The following is a 17150-nucleotide window of genomic DNA, read 5'->3' on the forward strand; positions in this document are numbered from 1 at the left end:
GTGACTTTTAAAAAAACTTAAGTTTTATTTTATACGTGACAATAACTTTTATCAGGTGTGTGCAGACCTTTGTTCTATATTTATGAATTTTCTTTGTTATTAAATTATATCAAATAGCTAAAGTTGTGCACACAGAATTATTATGTACAATAGCTATCAATAATAATATTAATGCATCTCTTGCTTTCTGTAAAATATGTATGATTTGTAAACCGGAAATGATAACTGCCTCACGTGTTAAGGAGAAATAGACGTATTTTTATCCAGAAATTATTGATTCTTTATATGGACTAAACATGAACAATAACTGCAAAGACACTAAACGCCGTATTGTTTTTTTTTATTTTATTACAGTTCAAGCATTTGTGTTCAAAAACCTATTTATTTTTAAGAAACCAAGACATAAAACAGCAACAACAAAGGTAGCATAAAATTACTCTTTGTTAAGGTTTCCTATTCAGCCACACGATGTCTCTGTCGACTAAGAAGGAGAAAAATCTGATACAGTATAAGCTCCTCTGGGCTCCTCCTACTCTTTGAAAAAACGGTGTTCTTTCCTGGCTTTGCTAATATTGAGCACGATTGTTTGGAAGATGAGATCGTTTGCAATTATATGTTTTATTTGCAGAGTCTTTGTACAGCTAATTCTGGACCGTATGCGTTTCTGAAGGATTATACAACAATGAATTTATCCAAAAGAGATGTATTCACGAGGACTCTCTATCTTTTGTTGCTGTTGCTTTGTTTTCGGATTGTGGTGACTGGGCCGATTATATATTCTGTTTCCGAAGAGGTAGACCATGGGGCGTTTGTTGGAAATATAGCAAAGGATTTAAATCTAAAAGTCCAAGAGCTGCAGTCGCGTTTGTTTCAGATTGTCTCTGGATCCACGAAGAAGTATTTTGAGGTAAATTTAAACACTGGCATTCTCTACGTTGTTGAGAAAATAGATAGGGAGGAATTATGTCCTAACAGCCTCACATGCTCTGTGAGTTTGGAAGCTGTGGTTAATCATCCTTTGAATTTATATCGTATTGAAGTAAAAATTCTAGACATAAATGACAATTCACCAATTTTCTCGGAGGCGTCTCGACATATACGTATTGCTGAATCCACTCTCCCAGGAGCTAGATTTCCATTGCGCAATGCATACGATCCTGATGTCGGTAGTAACTCAGTAAAAACATATAAGCTAAGTCCAAATGACTATTTCAGCATTGATTTGCATACCGAAGGTGAGCAAAGTGTGTCTGTTGATTTACTGCTACAGAAAGCTTTAGACCGAGAGAAGCAGGCAGTAATCCATCTGGTTGTGACTGCCTTGGACGGAGGAAAACCTCCTAGATCTGGAACATCAGAGATTATTGTAAATGTATTGGATGCAAACGACAATGCTCCTGTTTTCAGTAGTGCGGTAGTTAAGGTCAGAGTCTTTGAAAACGTATCACTTGGAACTGCTATAGTGAAACTAAATGCTACGGATTTGGATGAAGATATTAATGGAGAGATCTTGTATTTTTTTAGTAAACAAGACCAAAGCGTACTAGATGCGTTTACCATTAACCAAAGTACCGGTGAAATTACTGTTAAAGGAGAGTTGGATTTCGAAAAAAATTATGCTTATGAAATTCGTGTAGAGGCCCAAGACAAAGGGCACACACCTTTAGCTTCGCACTGCAAAGTGCTGGTCGAAGTCATAGATGTGAACGATAACGCCCCAGAAATTAAAGTGACTTCTTTGCTTAACTCCGTCAAAGAAGATGCAAAAAAGGGGGCGGCCATTGCATTAATTACCGTTTCCGATAAGGATGGAGACAATAACGGAAAAGTGCAATGTATTATACATGGGGCATCCCCTTTTAAACTGCAGTCATCTTATAGCAATTATTTTTCTTTAGTATTAGATGGAGAACTCGACCGAGAAAAAAAATCCCAGCACAATGTTACATTAATAGCCACAGATTATGGAACTCCTCCTCTCTCAACCAGCACCGTTATTACTATACACGTTTCAGACGTAAACGACAACGCGCCATTCTTTCCAGAGCCTGTCCTTGAAGTGTATGTTAAAGAAAACAACCCTGTTGGTACTACTATCTATACCCTGTCTGCGTTTGATCCAGATTCAACTGAAAACGCTCACATCACGTATACTTTATTGGGGAATTCTCTGAAGATGCTGCCTCTTTCTACCGTGATAAGCGTGGGTTCTGATAGTGGGGATATCTACTGCATGCAGTCATTTAATCACGAGGAAGTTAAAACGTTCCAGTTTCAAGTTCAAGCCACTGACTCCGGAGTCCCTCCCCTTAGCAGTAACGTGACCGTGAAAGTTTACGTTCTTGACGAAAATGACAACAGCCCCGGGGTTCTCCCGCCGTATTCTGACCACGGCTCTGTGAATTCTGAACATATTCCATATTCTGCTGAACCAGGCTATTTTGTGGCCAAAATAAGGTCTGTAGATGCCGATTCTGGGTATAACGCTCTGTTGTCTTACCACATTGTAGAACCCAAAGGCTCCGACCTCTTCAAAATCAGTACAAGTACTGGGGAAATAAGAACTAGGCGACGTTTGAGTGAAAATGACATAAAACTTCATCCCTTGGTGATACTGATTACCGATAATGGAGAACCGTCTTTATCATCTACTGTTAGCCTGGATGTGCTGGTTGTTGAAAGTGCGTCTGAAATGCATACGGAATTAAGGCACGTACCGAGAAGACATGACAATTTTTCAGGCTTAAATCTGTATTTGCTCATCGCTGTAGTCTCAGTATCTGTTGTATTTTTAGTCAGCCTCCTTGTTTTCATAGTTATAAAATGTCAGAAGACAAATGACGTTTTTGACAAGTACAGCACCCCAGTGATCACCACGCACCCCGACGGCAGCTGGTCGTACTCTAAAACTACACAGCAGTATGACGTGTGTTTCAGCTCAGACACACTGAAGAGTGACTTGTTGGTTTTCAATGCACCCTTACCGACTTCAAGTGGAGAACTTATAAGTTTAAACGGAACTGACACCTGTAAGAGGAATCCAGAAATGACTAGGAATATTGAGGTAAGCACAGAATACAGTATATACACTATATGCTTATTTACAGTATGTGGATATCAAATGGTCACTGTATAATACTGTAAGTAACAATGATAAGTTTTATGAACACCTTGGAATGTGTTTTACTGCAATACCTGGTATAACTAATGAGTTAATGCAATAATGCAGGTTAGAAAAGATAAATTTCTTCTGAGGTTTTAGCATGATATGTCGAAGCTAGTTATTGACTTTGCAGACTAACGGCAAACTGAAGTTAGAAGTGATTCTTCTAGATGTTTGAAATGTCTTTGATTTATACAGTATTGACGTCAGTTTGTGCTGTTTCAGGCGTAATCATATTGTGTCTATATTAGCGCTATATTTTTCGCATGGGTTCACCTCTAAATCCTCTTTAATGTTATCTTCCATATGTGCACAGGTTTCATTATACAGTATATACCAATTTGATTTTTTTCCCAGTTGAATTTGACATTTTCGTGTAGCAGAAACGTTCTGCCTATACCTTTGTATAAAGTATTTGAACTGCGAGTATTACATATGTGATGACTTTCAGAGTTTATCATGTTAAAAACGTATATTAAATGTATTGTGTAAAATATTCTACAAATTATGCCTCGATTCTGCATTCGGACATTTACTGAAGAGGGCATTTAAGTTCCAGGCAAATCCACACGGTGTCTCTGCTGACTAACAAAGTGAGATATTAAATTCAGCTTCTCTGGGCTCCTCCTCGTTTGAAAGAGAGAGAAGGCTTTGTTAGAAGATGCAGGATGTGAGTCCGAATCACAGGACGTATATTGTGTTTTATTTTTTCTGCTGCGATCATAATATATCTTCATGGTTAATCGTACTGAGTTACTTAACATACTGGACTTTGTACGTCTGCAAGTGCAAGTGCAAAAATGTTTTTTTCACGCCAAAGAATAATTGTTTTGATGTATTTTATGGTCGTGCTGCTGTCTTCCTTATGGGATCTGGGCTTTGGACAAATAACCTATACCGTTTCGGAGGAGGTAAACCAGGGGACGTTTGTGGGAAATTTAGCGAAGGATTTAAACCTCAGTGTCCAAGAACTGGAGTCGCGCATGTTCCAACTAGTATCCGGATCCAAAAAGAAGTATTTTGAGGTAAATTTAAAAACTGGAATTCTCTATGTAAATGATAGAATCGACAGGGAGGAGCTGTGTCCGAATATTCTGTCTTGCTCTGTGAATTTAGAGGCCATTGTAAATGTTCCCTTGAATCTGTATCGCTTGGAAATTAATATTCTAGATATAAACGACAATTCACCTTCCTTTCGTACGAAATCGCAAATTATAAACATTTATGAATCAACATTGCCAGGAATGCGTTTTCCACTGTTAAGTGCATATGATGCAGATGTTGGGAAAAACTCTTTAAATACATATAAACTTAATCCGAACGAGTATTTTTCCCTTGATTTACACAAAGGTAGCGAACAGAGTTTGTCCGCTGAATTAGTGCTCCAGAAAGCTTTAGATCGAGAGAAACAGCCTGTAATCCGTCTGCTGCTGACCGCTGTAGACGGTGGAAATCCAGCAAGGTCTGGAACATCGGAGATCATAGTGAATATTTTAGATACAAACGACAATCCTCCGGTTTTCAGCAGCCCTCTGTATAAAGTTCGTGTATTTGAAAACGTGCCTGAAGGAACATCTATTTTAACTCTGAACGCAACAGACATAGATGAAGGCATTAATGCCGAAATAGTCTACTCCTTTAGTAAGCATGAACAAGATAATGTTTTGGATATGTTCGACATTGATCCCAGCTCCGGGGAAATTACAGTTAAAGGGAAAATTGATTTCGAACAAAATAGTGTGTACGAAATCCGTGCTGAAGCAAATGACAAAGGCCAGCCGCCGATGGCCTCACATTGCAAAGTGTTAGTTGAAGTCGCAGACGTTAATGACAATGCCCCTGAAATAGCAACAACATCACTTCTGGATACTGTGAAGGAGGACGCTAGTATTGGCACGGCGATTGCTCTAATTACTGTCGTCGATAAAGATGGTGGTAAAAACGGAAATGTCAATTGCTATGTCGCTGGAGACGTTCCTTTTAAACTGCAGGCCAACTACAAGAACTATTACTCTTTAGTAGTTAACGCCCCATTGGACCGTGAAAGTACTTCTCAGTACAATGTCACTATCACAGCAGTAGATGAGGGGACCCCGCCTCTGTCCAGCACCAGCGTTGTTGTTGTACACGTTTCGGATGTGAACGACAATCCGCCACGATTTGCACAGCCTGTTCTCCAAGTGTACGTGAAGGAGAACAGTCCAGTAGGAGCTGTTATATACACGGTGAGCGCGTTGGATCCGGATTTGAACGAAAATGCGCAAATAACATATTCTTTATTGGACGTTTTTACTAAGGGGGTACCTATTTCTACTGTAATAAACGTGAATTCCGTTAGTGGGGATATCTACAGCATGCAGTCATTTAATTATGAGGACGTGAAAACATTCCAGTTTCAAATTCAAGCCACTGATTCAGGTGTCCCTCCACAAAGCAGCAACGTGACCGTGAACGTTTACATCCTTGATGAAAATGACAACAGTCCTGGGATTCTCCCTCCTTATTCTGATCACGGCTCCGTTAATACCGAGAACATTCCGTTTTCTGCTGAACCGGGTTATTTCGTGGCCAAGATAAGGGCTGTAGACGCCGACTCTGGTTACAATGCGCTACTTTCTTATCACATCGTTGAGCCCAAAAGAACGGATTTATTTAAAATCAGCACCAGCACCGGGGAAATAAGAACCAAGAGACGTCTGAGCGATAGTGACTTGAAAACACATCCTTTGGTCATATCGGTTTCCGACCACGGACAGCCCTCCCTGTCAGCCACAGTGTCCATTGATGTCGTCATTGTTGAAAGCACCGGGGAAATGCAGCTGGAACTCAGGCACCTGCCAGCGACGGAGAGCAGTTTTTCAGATTTACATTTGTATTTGCTCATAGCACTTGTTTCCGTGTCCGTCATATTTCTGCTGAGTCTCCTCAGTTTAATCATTATAAGATGTCACAGAACAAATGACAGTTTCAGCAGGTACAGCGCTCCAGTCATCACTGCACACCCCGACGGCAGCTGGTCTTATTCCAAAACGACTCAGCAGTATGACGTGTGTTTCAGCTCAGACACATTAAAAAGTGACGTCGTAGTTTTCCCTGCACCATTTCCGCCCCCCGAGGAGGAACTTATTAGTATTAAAGGAACTGATTCATGGAAACGAAATGAAATCGCTTCTCAAAACGTAGAGGTAAGCACGTTGTTTTTATAATGTTATTTTGGAGCCAAATTGTAACGACAGGAATAGTAAAACTAAATCTCGTGGTTGTATATCAGGGTGTTTCAATCGATTGTTTTGGCATATTCTCAGAATAATATACTGTCATACTGTATGTCCATCATTGAATAATATGAACTAAAAGGAAGTTTGAACAAAAGTTTAATTCTCATTTAGTCTTTGAATAAATTTTCCCTCCTGGCACAACCTGATTTAATCTGAAGTAACTATGGTATATAAAACGTCCGTTTATTCTAACCAGGGAATCTTATCTGAGAATAGAGACACATTAATTCAGTCTTGTCAGTTTTGCTCTTTTTAGCATTTTTGGATTGACTTAAAAATTGAATTGATTGTGCAAGGATAGACCTTATCTGTTTGTAATCAGACCATGGAATGTGTCTTATCACTGTCCTGCGTGGTAATTTAAAATGGTGAAGGTGGTACAGTACATGCTACACTGCTGCAATAAAGCACATTCAGTGGTCAGATTACAAGCAGATCGGGTAAACAAATAAGTTTTTGCACCAGTTTGAACAGTTTTGATGACTGTCGCTTTCGACACAATGTTGTAGTCCTCTTCGCTGGGATTTCTCACAGTTCTGCTCTTCTTTCTTGATTGTATGTACTGATTCTGTGTTGATCATTCCTTTCAAGTTTCTAATATATTTTAATGTTTTTGTATTCACGTTCAAGATGAATCATTTTAGATTTTGAGTATCTTGGAAGATTTTCACTTCTCCTGCAATTAGTTTAAAGAATACTGACCACCAGTTAGCAATTTATTAAAATTGTAGCTTTTAAAAAAACTTAATACTTTTAGAACAGGTATTTTGTGTGTATCCTATATCCAACTGGATACAAAGTGCTCTAGTCTTATCAGATTGTGGAACCCAAAGGCACTGATCTCTTCAGAATCAGTACAAGTACTGGGGAATTAAGAACTAGGCAATATTTGAGTGAAAATGACATACAATTACATCCCTTGGTAATACTGATTACGGATCATGGAGAACTGCCTTTATTATCTACTGTTAGACTGGATGTACTTGCTGTTGACGGTGTCTGAAATGCATTCGGAATTCAGGCAAGGACTGAGAGGACCTGACAGTTTTTCAGGATTGAATCTGTCTTTGCTTTTCACAGTTGTCTCAGTATCTGTTATGGCTTTAAGTCTCATTGATTTAATAATTATATCAAATCATATTATATGAATAGTATTGTTTTATTATAATATACATATTATATTAATAGTCTCATTAATTTAATGGTTATAAAATGCCAGAAGTCAAATGATGCTTTTGACAAGTAGAGCCCTCCAGTGATCACCACGCATCCTGACGGAAGTGGGTTCTACTCAACAATATGACATGCTTCAGTTCAAACAGACTGCTGAGTGATGTGTTCGTTTTGGAATGCACCCTTACTTGACTTCAGGTGGAGAACTTATAAATTTAAATGGAACTGACACCTGAAAGAGAAATTATTAAGAATATTGACATTAACATACAATCTAAATGTAGGCTTATTTATGTAAATAATAAATGGTGACTATATAATAAGAAGGAATAATTTATATATATATAGAATGCTTTGGAAAGTCTTCATGCCATACCAGGTATGTATAAATAATGCATTAATACAATAATTTAGGTTTAGAAAAAAGTAACATTTTTCTGAAGGTTTAGTATTGTATGTCATAACCTATGAATTAATTTGCAGAAGACACACCATGCCTACGTTTTTAACGATTGTTTTGATAGTTTTTCGTGTCTTTGCTATACATGTATACCAATTTGTGTGTGTTCCAAACGTAATATAAATATTTTGTCAGAAAATAGATTGGTTATTTTTTTCTACAAATATGCTGATCTGCTTTAATGTTATGTTCCATATGTGCCCAACGTTCATCATTGATACCGATTTTAAGTTTTTTTTTCAGTTTAAATAGCTAAGTTGAAATTTGACATTCTCGTGCAGCAGAAACATTCTGCCTATACCTTCACATAGAATATCTGAACTGTTAAATATTGCATATTTGATAGTTTTCAGAGTGCACCATGTTTAAAACAAATATTAAATGTATTCTTTAAAATAGGGCATAAAATAGGCCTAAATTCTGTATTTGGACATTTTCTGAAAATGGCATTTTAGTTCCAGGCAAATCCACACGGTGTCTCTGCTGACTAACAAAGTGAGATATTAAATTCAGCTTCTCTGGGCTCCTCCTCGTTTGAAAGAGAGAGAAGGCTTTGTTAGAAGATGCAGGATGTGAGTCCGAATCACAGGACGTATATTGTGTTTTATTTTTTCTGCTGCGATCATAATATATCTTCATGGTTAATCGTACTGAGTTACTTAACATACTGGACTTTGTACGTCTGCAAGTGCAAGTGCCAAAATGTTTTTTTCACGCCAAAGAATAATTGTTTTGATGTATTTTATGGTCGTGCTGCTGTCTTCCTTATGGGATCTGGGCTTTGGACAAATAACCTATACCGTTTCGGAGGAGGTAAACCAGGGGACGTTTGTGGGAAATTTAGCGAAGGATTTAAACCTCAGTGTCCAAGAACTGGAGTCGCGCATGTTCCAGCTAGTATCCGGATCCAAAAAGAAGTATTTCGAGGTAAATTTAAAAACTGGAATTCTCTATGTAAATGAAAGAATCGACAGGGAGGAGCTGTGTCCGAATATTCTGTCTTGTTCTGTGAATTTAGAGGCCATGGTAAATGTTCCCTTGAATCTGTATCGTTTCGAAATTAATATTCTAGATATTAACGATAATTCACCTTCCTTTCGTACGAAATCGCAAATTATAGACGTTTATGAGTCAACAGTGCCAGGAATGCGTTTTCCACTGTTAGGTGCATACGATGGAGATGTTGGGAAAAACTCTTTAAATACATATAAACTCAATCCGAACGAATATTTTTCCCTTGATTTACACAAAGGTAGCGAACAGAGTTTATCTCCTGAATTAGTACTGCAGAAAACATTAGATCGAGAGAAACAGCCTGTGATCTGTCTGCTGCTGACCGCTGTAGACGGTGGAAATCCAGCAAGGTCTGGAACATCGGAGATCATAGTGAATATTTTAGATACAAACGACAATCCTCCGGTTTTCAGCAGCCCTCTGTATAAAGTTCGTGTATTTGAAAACGTGCCTGAAGGAACATCTATTTTAACTCTGAACGCAACAGACTTAGATGAAGGCATTAATGCCGAAATAGTCTACTCCTTTAGTAAGAATGAACAAGATAATGTTTTGGATATGTTCGACATTGATCCCAGCTCCGGGGAAATTACAGTTAAAGGGAATATTGATTATGAACAAAATAGTTTGTATGAAATCCGTGTTCAAGCAAAAGACAAAGGCCAGCCGCCGACGGCCTCACATTGCAAAGTGTTGGTCGAAGTCGCAGACGTTAATGACAATGCCCCTGAAATAGCAACAACATCACTTCTGGATACTGTGAAGGAGGACGCTAGTATTGGCACGGCGATTGCTCTAATTACTGTCGTCGATAAAGATGGTGGTAAAAACGGAAATGTCAATTGCTATGTCGCTGGAGACGTTCCTTTTAAACTGCAGGCCAACTACAAGAACTATTACTCTTTAGTAGTTAACGCCCCATTGGACCGTGAAAGTACTTCTCAGTACAATGTCACTATCACAGCAGTAGATGAGGGGACCCCGCCTCTGTCCAGCACCAGCGTTGTTGTTGTACACGTTTCGGATGTGAACGACAATCCGCCACGATTTGCACAGCCTGTTCTCCAAGTGTACGTGAAGGAGAACAGTCCAGTAGGAGCTGTTATATACACGGTGAGCGCGTTGGATCCGGATTTGAACGAAAATGCGCAAATAACATATTCTTTATTGGACGTTTTTACTAAGGGGGTACCTATTTCTACTGTAATAAACGTGAATTCCGTTAGTGGGGATATCTACAGCATGCAGTCATTTAATTATGAGGACGTGAAAACATTCCAGTTTCAAATTCAAGCCACTGATTCAGGTGTCCCTCCACAAAGCAGCAACGTGACCGTGAACGTTTACATCCTTGATGAAAATGACAACAGTCCTGGGATTCTCCCTCCTTATTCTGATCACGGCTCCGTTAATACCGAGAACATTCCGTTTTCTGCTGAACCGGGTTATTTCGTGGCCAAGATAAGGGCTGTAGACGCCGACTCTGGTTACAATGCGCTACTTTCTTATCACATCGTTGAGCCCAAAAGAACGGATTTATTTAAAATCAGCACCAGCACCGGGGAAATAAGAACCAAGAGACGTCTGAGCGATAGTGACTTGAAAACACATCCTTTGGTCATATCGGTTTCCGACCACGGACAGCCCTCCCTGTCAGCCACAGTGTCCATTGATGTCGTCATTGTTGAAAGCACCGGGGAAATGCAGCTGGAACTCAGGCACCTGCCAGCGACGGAGAGCAGTTTTTCAGATTTACATTTGTATTTGCTCATAGCACTTGTTTCCGTGTCCGTCATATTTCTGCTGAGTCTCCTCAGTTTAATCATTATAAGATGTCACAGAACAAATGACAGTTTCAGCAGGTACAGCGCTCCAGTCATCACTGCACACCCCGACGGCAGCTGGTCTTATTCCAAAACGACTCAGCAGTATGACGTGTGTTTCAGCTCAGACACATTAAAAAGTGACGTCGTAGTTTTCCCTGCACCATTTCCGCCCCCCGAGGAGGAACTTATTAGTATTAAAGGAACTGATTCATGGAAACGAAATGAAATCGCTTCTCAAAACGTAGAGGTAAGCACGTTGTTTTTATAATGTTATTTTGGAGCCAAATTGTAACGACAGGAATAGTAAAACTAAATCTCGTGGTTGTATATCAGGGTGTTTCAATCGATTGTTTTGGCATATTCTCAGAATAATATACTGTCATACTGTATGTCCATCATTGAATAATATGAACTAAAAGGAAGTTTGAACAAAAGTTTAATTCTCATTTATTCTCTGAATAAATTTTCCCTCCTGACACAACCTGATTTAATCTGAATTAACTATGGTATATAAAACGCCCGTTTATTCTAACCAGGGAATCTTATCTGAGAATAGAGACACATTAATTCAGTCTTGTCAGTTTTGCTCTTTTTAGCATTTTTGGATTGACTTAAAAATTGAATTGATTGTGCAAGGATAGACCTTATCTGTTTGTAATCAGACCATGGAATGTGTCTTATCACTGTCCTGCGTGGTAATTTAAAATGGTGAAGGTGGTACAGTACATGCTACACTGCTGCAATAAAGCACATTCAGTGGTCAGATTACAAGCAGATCGGGTAAACATATAAGTTTTTGCACCATTTTGAACAGTTTTGAAGACTGTCGCTTTTGACACAATGTTGTAGTCCTCTTCGCTGGGATTTCTCACAGTTCTGCTCTTCTTTCTTGATTGTATGTACTGATTCTGTGTTGATCATTCCTTTCAAGTTTCTAATATATTTTAATGTTTTTGTATGCACGTTCAAGATGAATCATTTTAGATTTTGAGTATCTTGGAAGATTTTCACTTCTCCTGCAATTAGTTTAAAGAATACTGACCACCAGTTAGCAATTTATTAAAATTGTAGCTTTTAAAAAAACTTAATACTTTTAGATCAGGTATTTTGTGTGTATCCTGTATCCAACTGGATACAAAGTGCTCTAGTCTTATCAGATTGTGGAACCCAAAGGCACTGATCTCTTCAGAATCAGTACAAGTACTGGGGAATTAAGAACTAGGCAATATTTGAGTGAAAATGACATACAATTACATCCCTTGGTAATACTGATTACGGATCATGGAGAACTGCCTTTATTATCTACTGTTAGACTGGATGTACTTGCTGTTGACGGTGTCTGAAATGCATTCGGAATTCAGGCAAGGACTGAGAGGACCTGACAGTTTTTCAGGATTGAATCTGTCTTTGCTTATCACAGTTGTCTCAGTATCTGTTATGGCTTTAAGTCTCATTGATTTAATAATTATATTAAAACATATTATATGAATAGTATTGTTTTATTATAATATACATATTATATTAATAGTCTCATTAATTTAATGGTTATAAAATGCCAGAAGTCAAATGATGCTTTTGACAAGTAGAGCCCTCCAGTGATCACCACGCATCCTGACGGAAGTGGGTTCTACTCAACAATATGACATGCTTCAGTTCAAACAGACTGCTGAGTGATGTGTTCGTTTTGGAATGCACCCTTACTTGACTTCAGGTGGAGAACTTATAAATTTAAATGGAACTGACACCTGAAAGAGAAATTATTAAGAATATTGACATTAACATACAATCTAAATGTAGGCTTATTTATGTAGATAATAAATGGTGACTATATAATAAGAAGGAATAATATATATATATAGAATGCTTTGGAAAGTCTTCATGCCATACCAGACATGAATAAATGATGCATTAATACAATAATTTAGGTTTAGAAAAAAGTAACATTTTTCTGAAGGTTTAGTATTGTATGTCATAACCTATGAATTAATTTGTAGAAGGCACACTGTGCATACGTTTTTAACGATCGTTTTGATAGTTTCTCATGTCTTTGTTATACATGTGTGCCAATTTGTGTGTGTTCCAAACGTAGTATAAATATTTTGTCAGAAAATAGATTGGTTATTTTTTCTCTCAGACAAATATGCTGATCTGCTTTAATGTTATGTTCCATATGTGCCCAACGTTCATCATTGATACCGATTTTAAGGGGTTTTTTTTCAGTTTAAATAGTTAAGTTGAAATTTGAAATTCTCGTGCAGCAGAAACATTCTGCCTATACCTTCATATAGAATATTTGAACTGTTAAATATTGCATATTTGATAGTTTTCAGAGTGCACCATGTTTAAAACAAATATTAAATGTATTCTTTAAAATAGGGCATAAAATAGGCCTAAATTCTGTATTTGGACATTTACTGAAAGGGGCATTTTAGTTCCAGGCAAATCCACACGGTGTCTCTGCTGACTAACAAAGTGAGATATTAAATTCAGCTTCTCTGGGCTCCTCCTCGTTTGCAAGAGAGAGAAGGCTTTGTTAGAAGATGCAGGATGTGAGTCCGAATCACAGGACGTATATTGTGTTTTATTTTTTCTGCTGCGATCATAATATAGCTTCATGGTTAATCGTACTGAGTAGCTTGACATACTGGACTTTGTACGTCTGCAAGTGCAAGTGCCAAAATGTTTTTTTCACGCCAAAGAATAATTGTTTTGATGTATTTTATGGTCGTGCTGCTGTCTTCCTTATGGGATCTGGGCTTTGGACAAATAACCTATACCGTTTCGGAGGAGGTAAACCAGGGGACGTTTGTGGGAAATTTAGCGAAGGATTTAAACCTCAGTGTCCAAGAACTGGAGTCGCGCATGTTCCAGCTAGTATCCGGATCCAAAAAGAAGTATTTCGAGGTAAATTTAAAAACTGGAATTCTCTATGTAAATGAAAGAATCGACAGGGAGGAGCTGTGTCCGAATATTCTGTCTTGCTCTGTGAATTTAGAGGCCATTGTCAATGTTCCCTTGAATCTGTATCGCTTGGAAATTAATATTCTAGATATAAACGACAATTCGCCTTCCTTTCGTGCTAAGTCGCAATTTATAAACATTTCTGAATCAACGCTGCCAGGAATGCGGTTTCCTCTGTTAGGTGCATACGATGCAGATGTTGGGAAAAACTCTTTAAATACGTATAAACTCAACCCGAATGCGCATTTTTCCCTTGATTTACATAAAAGTAGCGAACAGAGTTTGTCCGCTGAATTAGTGCTGCAGAAAACATTAGATCGAGAGAAACAGCCTGTAATCCGTCTGCTGCTGACCGCTGTAGACGGTGGAAATCCAGCAAGGTCTGGAACATCGGAGATCATAGTGAATATTTTAGACATTAACGACAATCCTCCGGTTTTCAGCAGCCCTCTGTATAAAGTTCGTGTGTTTGAAAACGTGCCTGAAGGAACATCTATTATAATTCTGAACGCAACAGACTTAGATGAAGGCATTAATGCCGAAATAGTCTACTCCTTTAGTAAGCATGAACAAGATAATGTTTTGGATATGTTCGACATTGATCCCAGCTCCGGGGAAATTACAGTTAAAGGGAATATTGATTATGAACAAAATAGTGTGTACGAAATCCGTGCTGAAGCAAATGACAAAGGCCAGCCGCCGATGGCCTCACATTGCAAAGTGTTGGTTGAAGTCGCAGACGTTAATGACAATGCCCCTGAAATAGCAACAACATCACTTCTGGATACTGTGAAGGAGGACGCTAGTATTGGCACGGCGATTGCTCTAATTACGGTCGTCGATAAAGATGGTGGTAAAAACGGAAATGTCAATTGCTATGTCGCTGGAGACGTTCCTTTTAAACTGCAGGCCAACTACAAGAACTATTACTCTTTAGTAGTTAACGCCCCATTGGACCGTGAAAGTACTTCTCAGTACAATGTCACTATCACAGCAATAGATGAGGGGACCCCGCCTCTGTCCAGCACCAGCGTTGTTGTTGTACACGTTTCGGATGTGAACGACAATCCGCCACGATTTGCACAGCCTGTTCTCCAAGTGTACGTGAAAGAGAACAGTCCAGTAGGAGCTGTTATATACACGGTGAGCGCGTTGGATCCAGATTTAAATGAAAATGCGCAAATAACATATTCTTTATTGGACGTTTTTACTAAGGGGGTACCTATTTCTACTGTAATAAACGTGAATTCCGTTAGTGGGGATATCTACAGCATGCAGTCATTTAATTATGAGGACATGAAAACATTCCAGTTTCAAATTCAAGCCACTGATTCAGGTGTCCCTCCACAAAGCAGCAACGTGACCGTGAACGTTTACATCCTTGATGAAAATGACAACAGTCCTGGGATTCTCCCTCCTTATTCTGATCACGGCTCCGTTAATACCGAGAACATTCCGTTTTCTGCTGAACCGGGTTATTTCGTGGCCAAGATAAGGGCTGTAGACGCCGACTCTGGTTACAATGCGCTACTTTCTTATCACATCGTTGAGCCCAAAAGAACGGATTTATTCAAAATCAGCACCAGCACCGGGGAAATAAGAACCAAGAGACGTCTGAGCGATAATGACTTGAAAACACATCCTTTGGTCATTTCGGTTTCCGACCACGGACAGCCCTCCCTGTCAGCCACAGTGTCCATTGATGTCGTCATTGTTGAAAGCACCGGGGAAATGCAGCTGGAACTCAGGCACCTGCCAGCGACGGAGAGCAGTTTTTCAGATTTACATTTGTATTTGCTCATAGCACTTGTTTCCGTGTCCGTCATATTTCTGCTGAGTCTCCTCAGTTTAATCATAATAAGATGTCACAGAACAAATGACAGTTTCAGCAGGTACAGCGCTCCAGTCATCACCGCACACCCCGACGGCAGCTGGTCTTATTCCAAAACGACTCAGCAGTATGACGTGTGTTTCAGCTCAGACACATTAAAAAGTGACGTCGTAGTTTTCCCTGCACCATTTCCGCCCCCCGAGGAGGAACTTATTAGTATTAAAGGAACTGATTCATGGAAACGAAATGAAACCCCTTCTCAAAACGCAGAGGTAAGCGTTTTTATGATGTTATTTTGGACCCAAATTGTTTCAACAAAAATAAATCTACATTTTGTTGTCTCCCAGGAGCTTTACAATCAAATGTTTTGACATATGCTGAGAAGTCTATAATGTGGTATGCGCACCACTAAACAATACAGTATATACTAAAAGGGAGGCTGAAGAATTGCAAAAATGCTTTATTCTTGTTTATGATCTCTGAATTATTTTGCCCCTAGTGACATAATTTGATTTAGTCTGATATATCTATAGTATAAAAACGTCCTTATAATCTGCCCAGGCAAGTTTACCTCTGAGCAGAGATTTATTCTGTCCCTGTATGTCAGTTTGTGTGCTCTTTATTTGCGTTCAATAGAAAATAATTTATGGTGCAATACGTACTTTTTGTGGTAGTACGAATAGCTTGAAGGATGTTCTTCTGACTAAATGTTAGTCATCTTCGCTAGGATTTCTTGCTGGTGTCTCTTCTTTCTTGATTAGAACTAGACATTTACTGTATACTGATTAGGTCTTGGTTATCGGTTCCTAACGTATTTGAAAGTTTTTGTAAGTAATCGATTTATAGATTTTGAGTGTCTTCTGGGACTGTTAGTAATTTATTAAAATTGTAACCAATTAAAAAGATCATTTTACAATTCACATTTTGTATATTGTTCATCAAATAGGGTTATTGGTTTTTCAAAGCTGTAAGTGGATTTTAAAGCTTTAGCACTTAAACACTATCACATTCAATGCACTTGTAATTTTCTTTCTGTACAGTTCACAAAGAAGTAAAGTTTGTTGTGTGGAATGAAAAAATACGATTTTTTTTAGAGTAGCGACCTAGCAAACCTCAAGCAGCATGTGGCTCACTAGCTAGATTTATTATGATATTTAATTGTGAGGAATCGAAATATTAGTGTTCATGTCACAGAAAGGTTGCCTTAAGAACGTAGTTGTATTCAGCGCTGTGTTGCCCTTGTCCACTTTAAGGAAACGATTTGCTGAGAATGATAACCAGCGTGCTTATACTGTATACTAAATAAAAATAGATACAGTACAGTATGTAACATACAGTAGGTGTATCTGAAGTTTTCTCTTCACTGAGTTTATCCACACGATGTCACTGTTCATCAACACAGTGAAAATACTGTACATGAGAATATCTGGCTCCTCCTCACAAT

General features: G+C 38.6%; 3 protein-coding genes across 7 annotated transcripts in view; all 3 read left to right on the forward strand.

Annotated features, from left to right (window-relative positions):
• LOC148821204 (protocadherin alpha-C2-like) overlaps positions 1 to 17150 on the forward strand; it is a 143259-nt gene that overhangs the window by 39138 nt on the left and 86971 nt on the right. Inside the window, exon 1 of one of the 5 annotated variants that reach the window (XM_088932666.1) lies at positions 8777 to 11161. The exons of 3 other annotated variants lie outside the window; for them this stretch is intronic. In XM_088932666.1, coding sequence (XP_088788792.1) covers positions 8777 to 11161 — 2385 coding nt within the window. Of the gene's footprint in view, positions 1 to 8776; positions 11162 to 13431; positions 15979 to 17150 lie in introns of those variants that run through there. One more of the 5 variants, XM_088932663.1, reaches the window with a different exon arrangement.
• On the forward strand, positions 683 to 3394 carry LOC148821207 (protocadherin alpha-13-like). The gene is made up of 2 exons (XM_088932335.1): positions 683 to 3064; positions 3389 to 3394. The coding sequence occupies exons 1-2, from the start codon at positions 683 to 685 to the stop codon at positions 3392 to 3394; spliced, it is 2388 nt and encodes a 795-aa protein (XP_088788461.1).
• On the forward strand, positions 3810 to 6369 carry LOC148821208 (protocadherin alpha-6-like). The gene has a single exon (XM_088932337.1). It carries the CDS (start codon positions 3964 to 3966, stop codon positions 6367 to 6369), a length of 2406 nt encoding a protein of 801 aa, XP_088788463.1. The 5' UTR covers positions 3810 to 3963.

Source organism: Atractosteus spatula, chromosome 14 (assembly GCF_055471065.1).
Source record: "Atractosteus spatula isolate fAtrSpa1 chromosome 14, fAtrSpa1.hap1, whole genome shotgun sequence".
Classification (NCBI taxonomy): domain Eukaryota; kingdom Metazoa; phylum Chordata; class Actinopteri; order Semionotiformes; family Lepisosteidae; genus Atractosteus; species Atractosteus spatula.